Source organism: Chenopodium album, chromosome 1, assembly GCF_948465745.1.
Source record: "Chenopodium album chromosome 1, dcCheAlbu1.1, whole genome shotgun sequence".
Classification (NCBI taxonomy): domain Eukaryota; kingdom Viridiplantae; phylum Streptophyta; class Magnoliopsida; order Caryophyllales; family Amaranthaceae; genus Chenopodium; species Chenopodium album.
Window position 1 is genome coordinate 59,932,976 of NC_137834.1, and position 23,499 is coordinate 59,956,474.

Sequence of the window (23,499 nt, forward strand, 5' to 3'; positions counted from 1 at the left end):
CAAGTCCCTTTCAATTAATATTCCCACAGTATAGGCTTTTTGAAATGTGTCTAAACCAAGGTATTGTAGATGGCACTTGTATGGTGGAGACATATTGTCTTTGAACTTTGTGACAAGTTCATGATCCGGAGGTCTTTGTGTAATAAGAGCAACCTTTGATCGCCACCTAGAAAAGAAGTCAATGAAGCTTTATTTTTCCCCTTGCTTAAGCAATTCGAGATCGCACAAGGTAGTTGTGAGCTCGATGTTATCTCCATATTGGGTTAAAAACGCTTTTACAACGTCACTCCAAGTGGAAATTTGTTTTGCATCAAGGTTATAAAACCATGATCTAGCAGTTGGGTCCAATGAAAGAGGAAAGGTACATGCATATAGGCTTGGCTCAACCCCTTTCAATGCCATAATTCCAATAAAGCTCATTAAGTGAGTCCTAGGATTGTCTATAACCTTAAAGGTTGGCAAATCCGTAGTCAAGAACTTTTCTGGGAGAGTCTTGCCACTAGGTTGTGGTGCAAGCTCATAATTGAAGTACTTATTCCTTCAGTTAGCTCGAAGGACAAATTTCTCCAAGGCCTCAACTCTTTCGGCTCTTGCTTTTTCTTGCAGAATGTTTTCTTTTTCTTTTTTTTGCTTTTATTTTAGCCTTTTCTGCTTTTTTATGAGTCTTCATTTGGGCTTCTTCTTCTCGTAGGGCCTTTAGGTTTTGGTGTTCCTCTCTAAGTTTCTCCAATGCTTCTTTGTCACCCATGATTGGACTAGTATGCGAATGTGGAAGATGATCTAGTAATGTGTATCACGAGAAATTGAGCGCGTTCACTTAAACCTTTTCTGCCAAGCATTCAAACAATGAACCTAAGTCAAAATGATTGTTTTATTTCTTTTTTCTTAATCCTTGTAATACGAATTCACTTTAAGCAAGTTTGTTGATGAAGAATGTCAAAAAAAATTCACGAACAATCATTAATGGAATGTCATGATTTCTGTTGACTTCAACAAGGTAATCATCTAAGGATTTTACTTCAAATGAATTGTTTTCGAAAAAGGTAGAAGAGAAAGAGAAGAAAGTTGGAATGAAAGTGCGCATCAAATTTTTAGAAATATTAATCGACCCGAACACACTCCTTAAAATGATCAAATATACTATAGTATTTGTTGATCATTTAGATTACAATAGAGATCAATATCGTTTTTTTTTTAATTATGATTCTCATATTGCTTATCTTTAAAGGATAATATATTACTATTTGTTTTAAAAGATTGATGGCCTCCGAATGTAAAATTCAGGAAATAATTAAATCATTTTCTCGGTTTTATCATTCGTTATCTCTTTTTTTTTTTAGAATAATATTTTTTTTTGTATCATACTCTCTCTCTCTTTTTTTTTTAATTTTTAATTTTTTTATTTTAAGAACGACATTTCTTTTTTTTCTTTTTTTTTTTCCGTTCTATTTCTCTTTTTTTGTGTGTGAGGCAATCATCCCAACTAAATTTCTCGGGATTTTCTTTTTAAACAATAGAAGAGGTAAATAAATTATACTCTTAAATCAAGGTTGATCAATTACAACTAAAACATGATGAACACGAAAATAGGCACATTTAAGAATAAATATATTGATGACGTCCTATTAAGGGATGCGAACTTCTAACGACGAACCTCATAAGAAGTAATGCCATTAGTTCGATTATAAAGAAAGTAAACGAATCATTATAATAAAAAATAGTATCGCTCGCAATTTTCCGTCTTGCGCTAAAGTGGAAAGTGCATCTTCAAGAGTAGCATCTACCACATGCGTTTTTTTTTTTTTTTTTTTTTGCGAAAACGCAAAAAGAACGATAATTTTTTTTTGTCGAACCATAATTTTTGCGAATTTTTTTTTATTATATCTCTAGGTAACAAGTTGAAATTAGTTAGATTAGAAACGAAGCACATATTCATGTAGTCACATAAGCACACAAAAGGAACCGTCAAAGCATAAAATGTCATTCTAAGGTCAAGGCTTGGGTATCCAAAGGTACCATATCTTATGGGACGATGCACGAATCAATCACTCAACGTGTTGACCCACGACATAGCCCTTCCAACATTTTGTTGGCGATATGGGTGGGTTGATTGTTATTGATTTTGGGATAGAAGTCTAGTGTTGGTAACCCCTAGTCAATGAGCCAATCCCCAATGGTTAAACTGTGCTATGATTATGCATGATGCAATGTTGCTTGTTTGATTTTTACTTTTGTGAAAAAGGAAGATATTATGCGTTCGAATATCGCTCTCTAACTAGAGATTATCCAAGTTAGTTCTCGTTACAATCCATAGGCAACCTAGTGTTGGAAACCTTGAACCATAACTATGAACTAATCTTGTAACCTCTAAGTCCCCAGTGGAGTCGCCACTGTAAGGAGGGTGATCCCATCGTAAAGGGGGTCCTTCCTTAAATGCCCATTGGCCCTTTAAAAGCCTAGGACTTTACACTTGTTAGGTTGTATTAGGATTTGAATTCCTGACTGTTTGGGAGACCTTGAATTAGAAATGATACTCTCATCACGCTTTTTTTTAAAAGAAACAAGTAGGAGTCGGCAATGAGTTTTTGGAAAACTCATAAACCTCGTTCATGCCTTTCTTCCATGTGGAGTTAATGGAATAATTAGCACTAATCATAAGTTTACCCATGCCCAAATTGGTCTACATAAACCAGAAATGAGTTCGGGAGCGAGGGTACTAAGATAACGTTCCCTTTAGAGGGGAATCGCTATCTTAGCCCTAAAAGACCTCTACTAGCTCTTCCTTTTTCACAATTTCATTACCAAACAATATATGCAACGTGATACCTAAAGACTAAGTTAGTTGATTTTATTTACAAGCATTAATCACGTAGGAATTACATTGCAAAAGTCGTTATTCTTTGTTTAATCAATATTCGTGAAAATAACAAAATAAACAATATTCGCCTTGTCTTAAGCGATAAAACAACAATTAATTATCAAATTTTATTCTTGCTTAAAAAAAGAATACTATGTGAATTAATTAAAAGATTGTTTAAAGTGATCAAACAACACTATTTATTCAATTAAAGTTATTTAAACAATAAAAGAAAAGTGATTTATCTAAGTGCTCAGGAAACTAACCATTCTTCTTTTATGTTAAATCTCCGTTTAATGTGTTTATGGACTTTCTTTCTTCTTCGTACCTTCCAGAGATTCAATGGATGGATTAGGGTTGAAGAGTAGTTGGGAAGAAAGAGGGAAAAGTAGTATGATGGTAAGAGAAGTAGAGAGATTAGGGTTTTGAGAATAATAGGGTTTTAATTCTGATTTTTCCGGTCTTCGTAATGATGAACGAAGACCCCTATTTATAGGTGTAGGGATCTAGGTTTAGGGTTTTAGAGCCACGCCGTCACGTGGCGCGCGCAACTCTCTGAGTCGCGCTGGGTGCCGCGCGCATCTCAATGAGTCGCGCGCGCCAGGCGCGTGCAACTAATTGAGTTGCGCTGGTTTGCGATTTTCCTTATACGAAAACGCGTTGTTTAAACTTCCATAACTTTTGATTGCAAAGTCGTATTAAGGCGTGTGAGATATCATTGGAAAGCTATGAATGTCTAATTTCCAATTCCATTGTAATTAGGTTTAAATATGTTATGGATCAAAATTTATGGCCGTTATAGTGCAAGGGTGTCGGTTTTAGGGCTCGGTTTAGTGTTTTGATCATAAATTCTTCGTTTTAGCTCGAAATTGGGCTTATAATATACCGTTAGAAAGCTCTTTGAAAGGCCTATCCATTTTTATAGGCCTTGTATGGGAATTTGATAGTTGGTTCTTCTGTTTGGCACGTTTTTTAAACAATGTAGGTTCCATTGGATCCGATCATTGCATTTGACGCATTTGGGTCCGTTATTAATCAAGTTTAAACATGTATGAACACGTTTTAGACCTAATTAGTAATCTAACAAGGCTCTATGATAACTTGGTCTCAAATATGGGTTTTAACCTACTTCATAATGCTTTTCATGGTCCATAAACACTTCAACTTTGATCTAACATGAAGAACGGATTTTTGTAACATCATCGCACTTCCTTTCGGGACAAGAGGCCTAAAGTAGGTGTCTACACTTTCCACCTAATAATTTAAGCAAATTAAAATCACAACCAACGTTCATAGCTAATTATGGAGTTACAAACTTACCAAAAGTATCCAGACACCCATACACTTAGAAGACAAGACATCATTTGCCAGTATTATCAAAATTCTTAAGTTATAATTTCTACAATGAATATAAATAATAGGTAAATATGCAGAGCTAAGATAAAAAAGAGAGGATGGTAATGTACCTTTTTTCTTCTTGACTATTCACGTTACACGTCTAGTCGTCGAAAGCCACAAGTATGGTTTCTTAATCTGCTTCCAAGAGGGAGAAAAACAAAGTTCAAATTTTGACAAAATGCTCAGACTTGCAATCCAAAGAGGAAAAAAAAGCCATTAACCTTTTAGACTTTGGAGAATATATACCTATAGTAGTATACCACTATACAGGAACCTCTCTCTTCCTCCCTAAGCTCACATTTTGTAGTCAAAGCCTCCAAATCCCTGCATAGCGTTAAAAACAATCAAATCTTTTTACAAAAATTGTCTGTTATACCAGCAAAACACTGATAAAATGCGGCTATAAACTTCTTCTTTGACCTTAAAAATTTTTTGTTCCATTTGTTCCAGGGAAAAAGTAGAGTCCAAAGCCCCTCAATAAAGAGAATTATGCATTGTTGGAAAACAAATAAGCACACAATGGAAACTAGTAATTAAATGCCAATAGCAAGTTACCTATTTAAATTGCTTTAATAAGAAAAAAAAAAAGATTGGCATTTACCTGAGTGATAGACTTGTTTGCAACAAGTTCATCTGTGTTACCAATATTAACTTGGACAACATTTGATAATAGATTAGTTGCAATCTTTCAGACCTCTTTAGGCCATGTTGCAGTATACATCAATGTCTGGCGACGAGTGGGTACCTCCTTCACAATTTTTCTAATTTGTGGCTCAAAACCCATGTCCAGCATCCGATCTGCCTCATCAAGCACCAAATATGAGACCTGATTCAAGCTAATTCTCTTTGTCTCTAGTATATCATTCAAACGACCAGGTGTAGCTACCACAATATCTAATCCTGTATCTAACTCCTTCAATTGTGGGCCTTTAGGTTCCCCTCCATACAAACACTGCATGATTAAATAAGGGTATAACTTTATGAGATGAAACAATTCCATATATACTCGATTACAACAGCACAAATAAGCAAGCACAAGGTATATGTATGGGAGTGGGATTGATATGGTTACCAGTCAGTACTTCTAAAAAGATACTCATGAAAAATTAACAATATAAAATGGCATACGACTCCAGCCAAAACTTACCACAATGACCCAGACCATTTTATCAAATTCATCCAAAAAATTCTACTCGAAATTGTAGTAATTCATATAACTCGAATATCAAGTTTTGAAAACAAAAACTGAAAAAAAGAATATTGCTATATAGATTAAAATACATACTAAAGAGATTCCTAATTTAAGAACAGATTCAAAAGGAACAAACAAAATTCATGTTCAACATCCAATTAAGTAGATGTGCCCTCACCAAAAATAATCAAGCAAGACAACGTAAATACAGAAACAAAGATCATGTCATACCGTGCAAGATATTCTGGAGGACCTCCGAAATTTCACAGCCTCATCTTGAATCTGTGTTGCCAATTCTCTTGTCGGTGACAGTACTAACACGGTTGGTCCCATTTGTGTATTGTTGCGGCACTGCTTGAGATGCATAAAACCTGGAAGAAGATAGCCTAAGGTCTTTCCAGAACCCATCTTAGCAGTTGCCACAATATCTCGACCTTGCATTGAAATTGGCCATGACTGTGCTTGAATAGGTGTAGGAGCAGAAAATACAGTCTGGTGTACCTGTAAAAGCAAAAAACCACAAGAGTGCTGAGTAAAAGAGCTAAAAAGTTCTTAAGTTAAGCTATTATGAGTTATAGAGGATCATGCAAGAAGAATCACCATCCTCATATGTAGGTAGCGAATGCTTGCAAGATGCAAGCCACATCGGGAGGTGGCATCTTCTTTTTGTTTGGACCATGTGGCAGACTAAATCATCATTGATAGCAAGCCGGCCACGAACTTGGATGATTCGAAAAGTCCATCTTAAACAATGGTCCAGCGTAAAAGAGCACTCCAATTACAAAGCCCTCCAACAGAGGGTAGCACAGAGTACAACATTAGCTCCTACAAACAACCAACTAAATTAAATCTGCCTTGGATCTTTGACCTCAGGCAACAAAGAACCATTTCTAAAACAATCTGGTGCTATTTGCTACCCTTTTCACTCCCAATATTCTTTTCCCCTGCCTGCGAATATCAAAATGATATGAATTAGCTTAGATTAGTAACCAAACATAGATTTTTCCTCAAAAATAAAAAAAAAATAACCAAACACAAATATTGAAGGACAGAAACGAGAGATTAAGGGATGAAGAAGAACAATCAGAGATAAAGGTGTATGAATGCTAAGCAATTAGAACCCTAAATTAAAGCGAAAAACCCACAAAGTATTTCTCATAGAATTGCAATTAGACCCAAAATTGGGAAAAAAACATGAATTTCTAAGACAGGCCAAAATCAACAACCAAACACGACATACAAAAAATCCCTAGATTCTAATACAATGGCTTTCTACTATTATATAATAACTACAAATTCAATGCTATTTCACAACAATTAAATGTAACAAACTAATTCTACGGTATTTTAGCACGAAATTATGAAAATAGTCATTCACCTTGTACCAATTTCATCGATCAACATATATTAGCCATTGACTAATTATGTTCAATAGCCACTAACTTAACATAACAACCAGGCATTTTCATATTCTATTACGATCGGAAACCAAATGCCATCCAACCTATCAATTTCTTCTACCCCTAAAATCAACCACTACACCAAAAACTAGATTAGAGATTGCAAAATATAGAACGGTTACCAAACATAGGCGTTCTCCAGAAGAATATAGAACGTATTTGTATAAGAGGCGTTCTGTAAGTTAATTCATATGGAACGGTTAGCTAAGTTAACCGTTCTCTATTTCTTTCACCCTAATAATTAAAAATAATAATTAATTATTATAGAGGATATAGAACGGTCATCTTGATAACCGTTTTGTATTTTTTAATTATTTTTTTAATTTTAGGAGGAAATTATATACAAAGTGTTATATAAAAAAAAAAATTTACCCAAATTAATCAAAGGCGGCTATAAGGTTTTTCACTTTCATTTCACTTTCACTTCCATTCCACTAAAAAATACCTTTGGTTAAAATTCTTAAAGAAATACTCCCTACTTCTTGTTAATTGCTTCAAGTTGACCGAAAACCTCCAATTGCATGCACCGCCACTTACTGTTTGTCGTGCCGCCGCTCCACCGCCGCACAATGTCTGCAGCACCACCACTTCGCTGAGCCACCATTACATTGAGGTAGGTTCGAATTTTATTTGTCATAGAGTAATTGAATTTTGATAATTTGTCAATCTAACCACATGAACCATTCAAAATATGAAGGAAACGGAATTAAATTTATAGTTTTCATCTATTAAATTAATTTGCAATTCGAATTTAGGTGATTGAAAAAAACATCAAAGTTCTAGTTTTAAGGATAAATTCAATCGATTGTTTGTATGTTAATATTTCAGCCGAATTGCAGTATGTTGAATCAAATTACCCTTAATTTTGTCGAATTTACATTTATTTCAATAGCAATAAAGATAATTTTAGCGAAATAATCTAACCTAAGTTTAATTTAGAACCCTAATCAGATAAAGAAAGAGGGGTAGGGAAAATTGATTAGCACTGGATTATTGTGCTATATTAATTGTAAATAATTTGTAATATATTTTAGAAAATATTGATTCTCTTTGCTTTTCTTTCATAAAAGGGTTGGTTATGAGATCTTGTGATTGAAACTATGCGATGATAAAATCTGATTCTAGAAATGTATAAGACTAGTCATGGTTTTTACTATGCTTACAATGATGAGTAAGGAGTGTGTTTTTGTGGAATTGGTGTAGCTGATTGTGAAGAGAGAAGAGAAGGGAATCATAACATGTGGACTGTGGTAATGTTAAAGACGAGTGAGTTTTTTTTATTCTTTGTACATTGTTGTTGACGTATGACTTTGTTGCTAAATCACCTTGGAGGTTTGTGTCTCCAGATTTCCTCTTTTTGAAGCTTCCCTCACCTTCAGTGGTTAATTGAACTTTTATCCCCTATGAATGTGAATTGACTTCTCTATGTTTATAGACTCAGAGCTAAGGTGAATGATTGCTCCAATGTTTCCCCTGCTAGAGTGATAATGCTTAATGGCTTATGATGCTAGAGTCTTTCTTACTGATCACCTTATTTGTGCACTAACTTTGGCAAGTTCTCCTTTATCTATTTATGTAAAGGAGGCTTATGTCCTGCATTTGCATGCTTATGCAACTCTTACATCACCTCAGGTTTCATTTTCAGTATCATGCCCTCTTTTTTCATTTTTTTAAGACCTCCTTTATGTCAAAAACTTCTTTCTCTGTATGCATCAGTCCCTCCTCGTCTTGATCTGCAAGTAGATGTTCTATAGTCCGTGATTTCGGAATTATAACTTTTGAGTGTTGTGTTTCCAACATTTTTCATCTTAGTATTACCATCTATTCAGGGCTCAAGCATCCCGAAGAATAAAAAACAAAGCTCTTCTTCAGAGGCAAAGAAGGAAAAGAAAAAGGTTTTACTTATATTGTTTTATTTTATATATTGTCTTTTATTTTTTTCTAACATTGGATGAAGTAGTCAAGAAAAGCCTTTGTATTTATGGGGCTTTAACTTGTCTGCTTGCATCACGGTGGTTCTTTCTGAGGTATGGTCTGTAGTTGGATATCTGTTAGAGGCATTGTTCCTAGCTCTTCTAGGGGCTCATCTCAAGAGTTGTGTTTCTCTAGATTTCCCTATTCTGACGTAATTAATGACTGGAGCTTTCTTCATTTGCTTTCCGAGTCTCCAAATTCTTCCTTATTATAGTACACTTTCCTGTAGTGACTGGATACTACTGAGAATTATTACATCTATTTCAGATTCTAGATGCTGTTAATTGAGTTTTCGCATTAGCATCTTTAATACAATGAAGTACTGAACTTCTATCTTGCATCCCGTAGTATTTACTTCTATATCTGTTATGGAACTTAGTAATTAATGATCATGTCTCTGTCAAATTTACTAATTTCTCTTTATCAGTAAGTTTATGTTTCTTGTTTGAAAGTAATAAACAGAAAACTTTGTGCCGGTTGCTTCATTTTAAAATTTTTGTTTTGATATAGTAATTAAACTTTTGAGGTAACACATTCTTTTTGCTAATTTAATTTTGCAGTAGAATAAAAGGAAGAAACCAGGAGAAATGGACAAGAAACTTGGTGTCAAGTGATTAAAACTTACTACTATCATTAAACCAAAAATTATTGCTTCTGTCGCCATTATCTCATGGGAAGATGCCAAGAGGTGGTTATATATCGCTATGTGAGTTTTTTTTTCTCCTGTGCAATTTTGATTTGAAATTAGATTGATAGATTATTTATTTTCACATTTGAATCATTAGCATGCAGCTACATGTTTTATTTTGTTTACTTGCATTTGGTGGGTTATATAATTTTACTGTCACAATAGATTTTAAGTTATATATTGTGTATCCTTCTGTCTTGATCTGCAAGTGGATGCTCTATAGTCCATGCTTCTAGGCTTATAACTTTTCTATCAGTAACTGCTTATTTCTTAAGATCATCATGATTTCCCTTAAATGTCTGTTTAGGCTGTTTGTAAGATGTATATATACTATTATATTCTTTCACTAATTGTGGTTTGGGTTCTTGTTTTGGGCTAGAAAATTCTGCTGTAGACCCGTCCCAACCTTGTGAGCATGGGTATGAACTTAGATCAGATATGTACTAGATGTCTAGATGTGGCATTGACAGAAACTATTATGCACATGGCTGTTATGTGTCTTGAGAGCAGCCCTTTTTTTTTTTTTTTGATAAGATTGAGAGCAGCCTTTTGGGTATCAGCTATTCTTCTTAAATTAGATCAAAAAAGATATACTTATTTATATTTAATTAGATGAATTTATTGTGTATATTATTAACTACTAATATGTATGTATTTTACAATGTTTTGTAGTATTTAAAGCAAGTTCTTCCTACATATTCTCAACAAATGATCGACGAGCTTAGGGAAGGGTGGATTTCATATGTTACCGATATTATCAACCAAATGACGACGACAATGATATATCTGAATTTTAGATCAATATGGTATTGGTATATCTAAGCATAATTTTTTTAAATCAACATTAATTAGAAATGTGTTTTGATATTTAACTCACGTATTTATTTGTATAGAACAAATTCTGGATGAATGGTTCAATTTAATTGTGGTTGGATGTTTTAAATTATATATATGAAGCATATTTTAATGTCTTTCGTTGTATTTGGAAATATTTTTGTTAATTTTATTATACTGAAGTTTATATTGCACGCATACAAGAGCATGAGTTTATTTTACATAGGAAATGTGGAATTTTTCTCACAGGATAAATTTACAAGATAAAATACAGGAATACAACATATACAGGTCTAAAAATGTAATACAAAAATAATACAAATTATCAAAATACAGGAATAATACAAGATAAAATACGTACAGGGGAATTTGAATTATCAAATATATAAATGGTTGGATTTTTTTTTTTAAAAAAAAAACATTAAAGAACTGTTTTCTAACTTAACCGTTCTCTATTGTAATGCAATATAGAACGGTTAAGTGGCCTAAACCGTTCTATTTTCCTTCCTTAGTGTACGATTTTAAGAAGGGAAAAGAGAACGGTTGTGACTAACAACTGTTCTCTATTTGTCCATATATAAAACGCCTAAACGACCCGTTCTCTATACTTTATACATCGCTTAGCAGAAGAACGCCCCTAAGGCGATCTATAAAGCCTATAATATAATAACAGTTCTCTAAGGCCTTTTTTGTAGTAGTGAACCTAACTAGATGTAATGTGATAATCCTCAAGTCAGCTAAGTTACATGCTACAAAAGTTTTTAAAAAATCCATGCTTTCTAATCATGCATTCACAACAACAGATTCAATAACATGCATAATCAAGATTTATGTTAATCAATTCACGATATATCAAACGAAAACTAACCGTGCATACAAGCCAATATCATTCGTTCCAAGATCACTGGTGGGAGTGACCAAAACACGAACACCTTTTCCATCCATAGTCAGAATTTCGACAGTGTTCTCCGGATTAGACTACACGAAATCAATCAATAACATCAAAACCAATCAAGTAATATCCACAATTAACTACCAAATTCATAAAAAAACACTATTGATAAAAAATTCAACCCCCAAATTGTAAATTAGGGCTTAAAAAAAGTGATGAGAGAGAAAGAAAACCTGAGTTTTAGCGCCGTAGATGAGATTAACAGCATCAGAAAGAGCTTGAAATCTGGTGGGCGAGTAATCACCATTACGCATCCACTCCGAATTGATGATGCAGATTATAGTTGCCTGAAAATTCTAATAAAAAAGGGGGAATAATAAAATGTCAGTAAAATTGAAAACCCTAATTTTGAAATTGTTGTAGGAAGCAATTTAATATGAGATTGAGTAGAAGGAAAAACCTCGAGCACCATGATTGAGAAGAGGAGAGAAAATCCAGAAATTGAGAGATCGAAGAGGATTTCAGTGACGAAGGAGTTTGTGTTGAGGTGCTGGGATCTAAGAGTTAGAGAGAGAGAGAGTACTTTGGGTATATTCGTGGCCTGGGTATAAGCCAGTTTTTAACATTTCTTTTTTGTTTTCTTTTTAATTTTCCTTAGGTTGCCTTGAGTCACGTGCAAATCATACGAATTTGTCGACGCTTTTTCTTGTCAAGAACTGATTCAACATGTAAAAGCGTCGAAAATAAGCAGGAATTTTTTTATAAGTGAACACCCCATACATAGCGTCGAACCAATAGCATCCAAAAACCAAGGGATTTGTAGTAGTGATCTAAAGCCAAGGTTTCGTAGCTCGTACCTACCTTGAGTAAGCAAGTTGGTATGCCACTTTACTAACTAGAAATCACCTTCAATAAACTCCTCTCCTAAACCAAACAATAAAACTTCAATCAATTCTCAAACAATCAAATTTACAGCAATATTAACTTACTTTAAGACCTTTAAAATCCAATTAATAAACAACATTAAACCTTCCCTTTAATTAAAATCAAAAGTTTATATACAGTTCTTTAAATTTCTTTCATGAAAACCTTAAAATACACCTTTTTTCATGGAATTACAGCAAGTTTAAAACTTTATAAAAATCAGAAAATTATTTTAAAACCCTTAATTAATCTCTCTTTTAATGGGTAATCAAACCCCTTTTATTAAAATCACAATACTACTTCTTTAAATAAAATTCCAGCATTATAAATTTGATTAAAACTTCCTTTAAAACATGTTTTTATGCTAAATTAATCATTAGTAATACAATTGGAACAAAATACCCAATTTAATTAGTCATAAGAACCCTAAAACCCCAATTTCAATAAATTAAAACCCTAGGTTTTATAATTACAAAATCTGAAAATTTACAACACAATTATAATCTAAAATTATAATTTTAGACTATTAAAAACTTGAATTTGATACTAAAAATATAATCTTTATACTACAAAATCAAACATAAACAAAACTAATAATTTTAAGCAACATAAGAAAATAAAAAGGGGAGAAAGCAAGGTGGTTGGCAATGGTTGCAGCGGCAGGCGCGGGTGGTGGTCGCCGGTCACTTGCTGGTGACGACAGCAGGTGGGTTCCGCCGGCAGTAGGTGGCAGGTGGGAACAGCCAAGCTTCCTCACGTAAGGAGGAGAAAAAAGAAAGAAAAAAAAAGAAAAAAAGAAAGAAAGGAAAAAAAAGAAAAAAAATAAAATAAAGGGAAAAAAATCAACTAACCTTTTATGTGGGGAAAATTTTGGGGAATAATGGGGTATTTATTGGAGAGAATTCTGTAAGGTAAGTAAGAAGATTAGGCCTCATAAAATTAATGGGTCAATTAGGTAAATGAAATGGACTAGGCTTTGCTTGTATGATCATAAATTGTATAATATAGGTTCATAAAATAGTTTATGCTAAAATAATTTTTGACCTATATTAATAATTTAAAATTTTTGAAATTAAATTCCGGAAAAGTACAATTAAATGTTATAAATAAAATAAATTTTCATTTATAAAATATTTAAAAATACGGGGGTTTACAATCTATTCCTCTTAAAAGAAGTTTCGTCCCCAAAACTTAACCAAAAACAATAATTTCTCCAAAACTATTCTAACTTTTGTGTTTTATATTGCTGTAAAATGCTTGATCCTCAACATGTATACTCAACAAACTGAACGTTATACTTTATATACTCGTACTTGGCCAAAGTTTACATAATTTAATTACATGTAAACACAATACTATTTAGCAATAACAAGAAAAATCATGCAAAATTAAGCAATAAATAGCATGAATTGCTGTAAAAAGAGCGAAATTATATCGCATTTTACCCCTCTTAAAGAAAAGAGTTACGCCCCCGTAACTCACCTCAATTAATAAACAACTCATTAGGCACTTTCTTACCATCTCATATTTCTTCAATAATTTATCCTCAACTTGCTTTTCTCCAATTTCCTCAAATATGTGGACGGTTCAATTAAGAAGGCACTTAATAATCTCTCTAGCTCTCCTTGATTGTCAACTCCATAGTCCATCATAACCAAATGTTTCATCACTTCTCCAAGTATAATCCAAAATAGAATTATAAGGTTTTTCAAATAGACACTCAATGGATGCAAAGTTTGGAGGACATATCAAATAAAAGAAAGAAATATCACACCACAACCCAAAAATAATAAATACCATCATTAAATAACCATAATTCAAAAGTCACATAATTATATGATTCACATATCAGATAATGATCACTAAAACTTACCAAATTGCACAATCCATCATTAAATATTATTCTATATTACATTTTTTAATCCTTAAACATAATACTAGGTGATAACTACAACCAAATGTACACAATTGTATAACACATACAAAATTTAAATACCATGCATAAACAATTCATTCAAAAATAAACAACACAAAAAGAATTACATACAATGCACATAGAAAGAAATCATCTATCTTATATGCCCATCCTAAACTACCCAAAACTCATTGATAAAATAAAATAAATACTCAAGTTTAAAGAATAAAATAAATACCCAAATTTATTTTATTTTAATAAAAAAATTAATAACATAATCGTTAATAAAAAAATATTTTTATTTTAAAATGCTGAATTAATTTATTTAAAATAAAATAATTTTCAAAAATAAAGTTTAACTTTAAATCAAGTAATTAAATCCAAAATCACAAGACTTAAAACATTAGGCACCTAAAAACTTTAAATTATATTTAGTGTTAATTAAAATAGACCTAAGATTTTATACCACTTTGTAATACCCCAATAATTCTATCTTTAAACCTGTGAATACCCTGAACAAAATCCAAGAAAATTACTGACGTGTTATCGTCACGTGTTCAACCGTTAAGGCTATTTTAGAATTTAGCAGCGGAAAACGAGTTCAATTAAATTAAAGTTTCAAACCAATAACTAAAAAAACCAAACTAAATCTTACAAGTTGGAACCATTAAGGCCTTAATCAAAATCCAATTAACAAAGTAGCATTTAAATCAAAGCAGAATTTAAGAAAGTTTAATGTTTTGTGAGAAATAAATCATAAGTAAAACCAACTCTCCACTCAATTACCCACCACTTGATGCAAGTCCCACTTTATGCAAATACTTGTGATTAATCTGCTCCTCAATATTACAAGTGTAAAAATTGGATCATTACAGGGTCATTGAAAGGCGAAGGCCATGACCAAAGAAAAGCACACAAGAGCACGCAATCAGCAAAGCTGAGTACATACAAGCTGCTAAATATAATAAGAAATCCCTAACATGCTACTAATAATCAATCATTACATACAATTTAATTAACCACTCAAACACTACGTACTAAGACTCCTATATTTAATGACAATTTATTAATTTCATTATAATAATTGGGTTAAGTAATAGACAAGGTTGTTGTAGGGAATATTTCAAGCGTTAACCCCTAGCTTGAACCCCACTGTGATCATACACTAAAGTACGGTGGCGTCCAAAGGGAAAGAAAATAGAGCAAAAGAGTCGCCAACAAGTTTTTAGGAACTTGTAAACCGTTCACAGGGTGAAGGTTACACCCTTTAACGATCTAAGAGATCGTCAACTCCAATAAGGTCTTGAACCAAATAGGGTTCAGGGATGAAGGTACAAATCCAACCTAATAGAGATTAAACCTGCCCTAATAATAGGCCTCTACTTTATTCTGATCGTATTCATGTGCGCTTTCTGACTAACATACAAGCAATAGGATTACCCTAAACATGTTTATCTATGTTGGTTGAATATTAATGCACAAATAAATCTATTATTGGCGATCACTTGAACTATAATCATATTAACCCTAAACAATATTATTAATTATCTTATTAAGCGTGATTACAAATACAAATTCCCTTTAAACATGCATAAAAAGGTGTGATCAAGCAATAACAATAAATATCATCAAGCAACATAATAATCATAATAATAATTATAAAAATAATAATAGCAAGATCCTAGGCATGATACTAACAAGATTAATAACAAACCCTAGCATGTCACTAAGCAATAAAAATCAAACCTTTAACCCTAACATGATACTAACAATCATAAATATTAGGAAGAACATAGGAAGCATCATAACAATCATATTTGATATTAAAGTTACCCTAGACATGATACTAGGAATACCATAATAACAACCTAAACATGATTTCTACATCATAACAACCATTAAAATACTTACTTTGATGCCTCGTACCTCTTTCTAATAACAAAATACACACGTTAGTACCTTTAAGGAAAATAATAATTAAAACAATTAAATTAAATAATTGAAAGAGAGATTTGGGACCAAACCCTCAGAAATTAAAACCTTTCACGTCTAAGGCGAAGGCAACTTCGAATATGGTTAGGTGTTTCTAGATCTAATGAATGCGAAATTTTGTATTTGAGAGAAGCTAGTTTAGAAAAAGAGAGAGAGAGAATAATCAAGAGAATCTTGATGAGAGTTGGTGAGAAATGGGTGAATGTAGATGAAAACTGATGATTGTTGATGAATCAAAACGGAGTTTTTACGACGTTATTTATAAAGAAAATCAGCCAAAAAGATAAAATGTCAAAACAGAGTTCTGACGCAAATAAAAATTAATTAGCGCCAACGCTGGATATTGGCGCCAAACGCCAACATCAGCGCCAGGCGCTATAGCTGGCGTTTGGCGCTGATTCAGAAATTCACGCGTTTTCTTAAAATCAGATAAAAATTGCCGTACAGGAGGATAAAATTGTATTTTCCTCAAAATATGTTCTTTGATTCTAATTATAACTCTGAAAAGTCAACAAAAGTCAATTTATCAATGCTAATTGAATTAGGAATGAAAAGAACCTTCTAGAAGAATCTAGAAAACTAAAACCATTCCTAATTGCATTAGGAATGATAAATCTATATTAGGCCATCCCCTAGATCATTGGGCCGCATATGAGGCTCAAACCGGGCCCAGTTCAGTAAATTGGCCATAACTTCCTCAATATTCATCGGAATTGGGCTTATAATATATCGTTGGAAAGCTCTTGTCAAGCCCCATCCAACTACACTACTATTGGACCCATATCATGGACCAACCAAACTGGATTGGCTGTTTTCTTAAAATAAGTTTTCAAAAACAGAGAGAAGAGAAAAGAAATTAAAACTATCCGCAACACTAAACTTTCCACACTTTCACTTCATTCTATTATGATTTGACGCGAAAGGTACTCATCACTGGGTTTGGTTTTGGGGAGACACAAATGGGTGTCTACAGAAGCCCCCACTTTGACTGAGTTTGGAGGAACGCAAGTTTCAAAAACAAAAGTCAAAGTATCGATAGGGACGGAGAATGATTCAGAACGTTCTGCGATCCTAAATCACTCTTGTAACGCCGATACCTGCAAACTAGCGTTAGTTAAACAGATAAAAGAGTTAAGAAACGCGTATCTTGCACCATCGAGCACACGTCTCTGAAAGTAACCGATTTGCTGCCGCTTTAATGATGACCTTCTACCAAGAGAACGCCATCCCGCTTGAAAACCGCTACACTTGTAACTGCTTGCAAATTATAAGATTGCTTCGCTTGAAACGATCCTCTTCCGCTTTGATAATATTCCACGTCCAAGGGAATACTATCGAAGATTGCTTCGCTTGAAACAATCCTCAGTTGTTTTGATAATATTCCACGATCTATGGAACGCCATCTTGTTGTTTCGATGTTCACTCGTCTCTGAACAAAGAGCTTCTTTTGGATATGTTCACGCGCCTCTGAACAATAGAGCTTGAATGATATGCCCACGCGTCTCTGAACAAAAGAGCTTTGATAATAGGATGCCCACGCGTCTCTGAGCCAAAGAGCTTGATGATATGTCCACGCGTCTCTGAACAAAGAGCTTTTGAATGATATGCCCACGCGTCTCTGGAGCAAAAGAGCTTGATGATATGCCCACGCGTCTCTGGAGCAAATGAGCTTGATGATATGTCCGCGCGTCTATGAACAAAAGAGCTTTGATTGATATGCCCACGCGTCTCTGGAGCAAAAGAGATTGATGATATGTCCACGCGTCTCTGATTAAAAGAGCTTTGATTGATATGCCCACGCGTCTCTGGAGCAAAGGAGCTTGAAAGAAATGTCCACGCGTCTCTAAACAAAAGAGCTTGAAAGAAATGTCCACGGGGCTCTGAACAAAAGAGCTTTGATGATATGTCCACGCATCTTTGAACAAAAGAGCTTCGATACTTGAATGTTTGTTGTGATAATATTCTGAAGAAGATTTCTGAAGACCAACGCTTGCCGATCTCTAAAGCTCGCTTGAACTTTGCTTCCGCTATGCCAATACGTCGGCGGTTTGCTGCTTGTGAACCATTATGTCCGTGATAAGCCAACGCTTAGGCGCTTTAAGCTAAGTGAGATGATCTTTCGTCAGGTCGATCACTTATTGCGACTGTAATCAAACCGACTACTTAATCATGTCAAATTGCTTATAGGGGCTAACTGGCGTACCAAGGAACCCGAAATTGCTGTATGAGGTCGAAATCACCTTTCTGAGAGGCTTCGAGCTCTGTCGCTGCTGAAATATCTTTGGCGCCAAGAATTGACTCTGTCGCCAGACACTGGGATCTAGCGCCAGGCGCTAGATGTTTTCGTCTGGTGCTGGGGTAGGGTCTTCCCTATTCTGCTGCACCTGTATTTATTTTTGACAATAGAACTTTGCTAATCTCTTTAATTATCTTAGGGTTGACCTAAGGCTTAATGTCGCTTGACTCATTGACTTGATACGACTCAAGGTATAAACTTGACTCGCTGTGAAATGACACGTGTGACTCATGACCCGTGTGTGCATTGTAATGTGATCGTGCGACTCAAAAATGCAAAAAAGCAAAAATTTTCCGTCATTTTTGTGGAGGGTACCGACTTTCTCCCGAAAAAGAAAGACGCGAAAAAAAGAATTGAAGTTTTCGAAGGTTTGTTGAATGAACTTAGTCAAATGTTGTTTGATACTATCTCTCAAGGTGCAAGGATTAATTCATCCTAGGCTATCTCAACGGTTGACTCAATGATGAAAGTATTTGGGTAACTTAGGCACGGAGGCTAAGCACTTCATACTTCGTGATGCAATGATGATTATGATTGATGAGTGATGTTGATATGACAAGGCATGCTTCAACTTTATGTTAAGATTCCATGACAAAGGTTTCCTAAGGGAAGTATATTTGGTCATGTATGTGTGATGTGTGTGATAGTGACACTAAAGTTAGGCCGCAAGGGATAAGTGTGTGGGAAAAATATTATTTTTAGAAGAGTCAAATGATGGTGACTCTTAGGCTAGGTAAGCTAATGATGTAGGGATCAAGATCCCAAGTCTAGCTCTACGTAAATAGGGATGAGCATTGGAGATCCTTTGATATGACCATGACATGTGAATGCATTTTATTACGGCCGTACCTCGGTGTGAGGTTGCCTACGTATCCGTTAGGAATCAGGCCGAACGTAGCTCTAGCTGAACCTCGCACAAGTATGTGTATACCTTAAAAAGGTCTTTTTAAAGGTTGTAACGTGGTTAGGCTAAAGGCTTGAAGAAGAAGGGGATAAAGGCTCAAGACCCTAGATAAGCCCCCAAGGTGTGCAATCTTGCCTTTGAAATCTTTATTATTTTTATGCTCGAGTTTCTATTCTTTTTTAGCTCTCTTTTTTTTGCTTTATTTATTTCTGCTCTCTTTTTTTTTGCTTTTGCACTTTATATTTTTATAAGTGTGGGCAATCCCGATCATGCGGTCTATCACTCACTTGGCATTCATGTTTCTCAGGCACGGTACCGAGCACTCGATAAGAGACGCAATCCGAGACGTGTTCATATCGAAGACATTTTCATGTCAAAGACATTGGAACACTTACCCTTTTGTACACTTTTATTTATTTTTTGCTTATATTTATTTTTTTGCTATTTTAATCTTTTGAAGTCACTCAAGCTTTTTATGAAATTGGAAATTGCATAAGTTTCACACTATCCCATCCCAAGGTTAGGTAGATATGGGTTGAAAAATGAAAGGTCTATCGTTAGATTAGGCTCAAAGTGGTTTATAAAAAAAAAAGATTGTATATTTGAAGGGTGAAAGGTAATATGATGTGGCTACAAGGGGTGCCTCAAATCATTGGTATACCTTGGGCTTAGTTTGACACGAATTTCTTTTTTTTTTTTTTTTTTTTTTTGATGCAATGTAATGATCATATGCAAAAAAATAAATGCTCATTTTATTAAAAAGGGGAAAAGAAAGAATATAAAAAAATAATCTAAGAGAAAAGAAAGGTGCCTATGCTAGACTTATTGGGGAAAGGATAAATAAAGAAAAAGAAAAAAGATGTCATGAAATCTCGTCGTTTGAAGCTCGCCTCTTGTCTTGTGTTATTTGCTTTATCATCACTCGCTCTTCTTGTTAACTGGAGGTATGGGAAGCTTGTTATTATCAATCAAATGTTGGATAGCCTCCTTTAGCTTGCAACAGCTCTCAGTAGCATGACCCCTACCTTGATGGTACTTGCAGCGCACATTTGGATTCCAACTAGGAACTCTCTTCTCAAGTGGGGGATCTTGAAGAGGTCCAATAGGAGTAATGAGTCCTTTGGCATGGAGTCGATCGAAAGCATCATCATAGCTAATTCCAATAGGGGTAAAATCCCTTTTTTGTTGCTTTCTAAATACTCGATTATCCATGGCTAAGATCTCATTAAGGTAAAAAGTACCAACACTGTTACTAGAGTAGGTGTTTTCGGAAGAAGAAGGATAGTCGTTCTTATTCCCTTTACAACCACTGCTACTATCGTTACTAATCTTGGCCTTCTTGTTGCGCGGAGGAACATGAAGGACATTTGAATCAATGAAGTCTTGAACACGATCCTTGAGGGCGAGACACTTTTCGGTAGTGTGACCGCGGCCTCTATGGTATCGACAATAGGAATTTGGATCCCAATTGGGAAAACGTTTTTCAGGTGGAGAGTCTTGAGTGGGACCAATGGAGTGAATATGACCTTGATTGTGAAGACAGTCAAAAGCTTCATTGTAAGTCATTCCTATTGGTGTGTATTCTTCAATGGTCCATTTTGCCAGTGGCTTAGGAGCATTGAGTTCTTCATTAAACCCTTGGCGAGAATTTTGTTCGATGACCATCACCCGATTTGCTAGTCCGTCTACCACATTCAAGAGCATGGCAACGACATCTTGCAGTTTTCGGACGTCCTGTTTTAGACTTGACGAGTCTTCCTTGGTATTCTCTAAGAAAAGACTTTCATCCTCCTCAATCATGGACACTTCATCGAGAGAGGTTATATAAGTTGTCTCGATCATGGGCTCTCCTACAGGTGTGATAAGAATTGATAGATCGAAGGATGTTTGATCTTCTTCGATGGCTAGAATTTTGGAAGTTTCATTATTATTGATCAGATCTTGAACAACTTCTTTGAGTTTCCAACACTCCTCAGTGTCGTGACCCTTTCCTTGGTGATATTTGCAGTGTTTATTAGGGTTCCACTTGGGTGGCCTGGTTTCTGGAACTGGATCTTTGATGGGCCCTATGGGCATGACTAGTCCTTTGTGATGTAGCTTCTCGAAAGCTGTTTCATAACTCATACCAAGTAGAGTGAACACCCTTTTTGGCCTTTGGATTCGTGATTTAGAGGTGTTCGTGGTATGTACCTCATTAATGGGAGAGGAAGAAGAAGGATGGTCGTTCTTCTTTCCTCTCGCACTATTATCTTTCAGAAGGTCATCTTCAATGTCAATGCCTATATTATACACAACCTTGAAAGTATTCAAGTTGTGTTGGTATTTTAAGTGCTTTGAATACTTCCCTTGGAGATTCTTGATAAACATCCTCACATATTCTTTTTCAGTGGGAGTTTTAACCATATTAGCAGAAGTTTCCCTCCATTTGTTGAAGAAAGAAGTGAACCCTTCGTTTTCTTTTTGTTTTAATATCTCAAGTTGTCTATGGTCTGTTTCGTCTTGGATGTTGCACTTATATCTATCTATGAAAGCGTTTGTTATCGACTCCCAAGAAGAGGTTTTCTCTTTCTCGAGAGAAAAGAACCATTGCTGGCAAACGGTCTCAAGAGATAGTGAGAACAGAGAGGGGAAAACCTTCTTATCGATACCCTTAATGTTCATTATAATTTCGAAAGCTCTTAGATTGAAGTAAGGGTTATCTGTTGCCTTGAATTTAGGGATGTCAGTGGCGTTGAACTTATGCAGAAGAAGTTCCTTGTCCAGCGAGACCCCTTGTGAACTCATGCCTGAAATTTATAGTCACTAGATAGCTTTCTCAAACTTTCTTGCATGAGGTTCATTTGTTGTTGCTTCACAGGGTCATCAATTTTGAGGGTTAAATCCTTTAACACCTCAGTCACGTCATTCAATTGATTCCTATGTTCATTGACCTCTTTTTAACTTGCCATTATCTTTTTAGCCTTCCTTTTTTGACGAATCAGTTTATCAAAAAGCGAGACCTGAACAAAGGTGTTGTCCTTGATTAATCGTCCTTCTCTCCTCGACCAAGTACTGTGGAAAAGGAATTTGGGGATATTCATTGTTAATTATTTGACTCAAACTTTATTCAACATGCAATGGATGGAGGAAGTGAAGAAAGATTGGAATAGAATGTGAAGAAAAATGGTGTAGATGGAAGGATATGAAGAATTAGGAATAGAATGTACCCCCAACTCAAATGACGGAAAAACCGACTCATGCATGAACCTAAGACATGGTCATGGTGACATATACGTTAAGACTCGTATCATGAACATGTGGCTAGACTATGTGACTTAGTGTCTAGACACAATTAATGACTTAACAAGGTATGATTGACAGTAATATTTAGCCGAATTATTTAGCAAACTGGTTAATTAGACACTAGGTGATGACTCAATCAATAATCCGAACTGTCGTCAAAACGACAGGACTGGCGCCTCTCTTTGCAGTGTAGCGCCAGACGACAGAGCTGTTGCCAGGCGCCACACTCCACAGAGTGGCGCTACAGTTCAGACTTTGGCGCCAATGCTGGAGCTTCAATCTGAGACTGTTTTCGGTGTTATTAATCAACGGGGGTATGCCTAAAGTCGTACTAGGTCAATTCTGATTAAAATATTAGACTTTATTTACTCAAATTAATTAATCAATTAATTAATTAGGCAAAGTTCTTTAAGTCATTAATTTATTAAATTTTGACACAAGTCAAACAAACGGTTAAGAAAACATATATATGCATGTGGGGAATAAATTTCAAGCGTTAACCCCTAGCTTGAACCCTACTGTGATCATACACTAAAGTACGGTGGCGTCCAAAAGGTAAGAAGATAGAGCAAAAGAGTCGCCAACAAGTTTTAGGAACTTGTAAACCGTTCATAGGATGAAGGTTACACCCCTTAACGATCCAAGAGATCGTCAACTCCATAAGGTCTAGAACCAAATAAGGGTTCGGGGATGAAGGTACAAATCCAGCCTAAAAGAGATTGAACCTTCCCTAATATAGGCCTCTACTTTATTCTAGTCGTATTCATGTGCGCTTTCTAATTAACATGCAATCAATAGGATTAACCTAAACCTGTTTATCTATGTTGGTTGAATATTAATGCACAAATAAACTATTATTGGCGATCACTTGAATTATAATCAAATTAAACC

General features: G+C 34.8%; 1 protein-coding gene and 1 long non-coding RNA gene across 4 annotated transcripts; one reads left to right on the forward strand and one right to left on the reverse strand.

The window, feature by feature from the left end:
• Nucleotides 1-631: 631 nt before the first annotated feature.
• On the reverse strand, nt 632-11,383 carry LOC145592516 (DEAD-box ATP-dependent RNA helicase 14-like). Of its 2 annotated transcripts, none has more exons than XM_081649041.1 (7): nt 11,272-11,383; nt 6,048-6,395; nt 5,679-5,948; nt 4,857-5,207; nt 4,502-4,579; nt 4,324-4,390; nt 632-828 (listed from the first exon to the last, which is right to left on the reverse strand). In XM_081649041.1, the coding sequence occupies exons 2-4, from the start codon at nt 6,054-6,056 to the stop codon at nt 4,944-4,946; spliced, it is 543 nt and encodes a 180-aa protein (XP_081505167.1). In that variant the 5' UTR covers nt 6,057-6,395; nt 11,272-11,383; the 3' UTR covers nt 632-828; nt 4,324-4,390; nt 4,502-4,579; nt 4,857-4,943. The 2 variants fall into 2 exon arrangements, with proteins under 2 accessions (XP_081505167.1, XP_081505236.1); XM_081649110.1 differs by having other exon boundaries at nt 4,324-4,393.
• On the forward strand, nt 7,323-10,510 carry LOC145592442 (uncharacterized). 2 transcript variants are annotated; one of them, XR_014102424.1, is made up of 5 exons: nt 7,323-7,520; nt 8,111-8,173; nt 8,737-8,802; nt 9,442-9,587; nt 10,242-10,510. It is a non-coding gene; the product is annotated as an uncharacterized LOC145592442 (long non-coding RNA). The 2 variants fall into 2 exon arrangements; XR_014102428.1 differs by lacking the exon at nt 8,111-8,173 and having other exon boundaries at nt 7,324-7,520.
• Nucleotides 11,384-23,499: the final 12,116 nt, after the last annotated feature.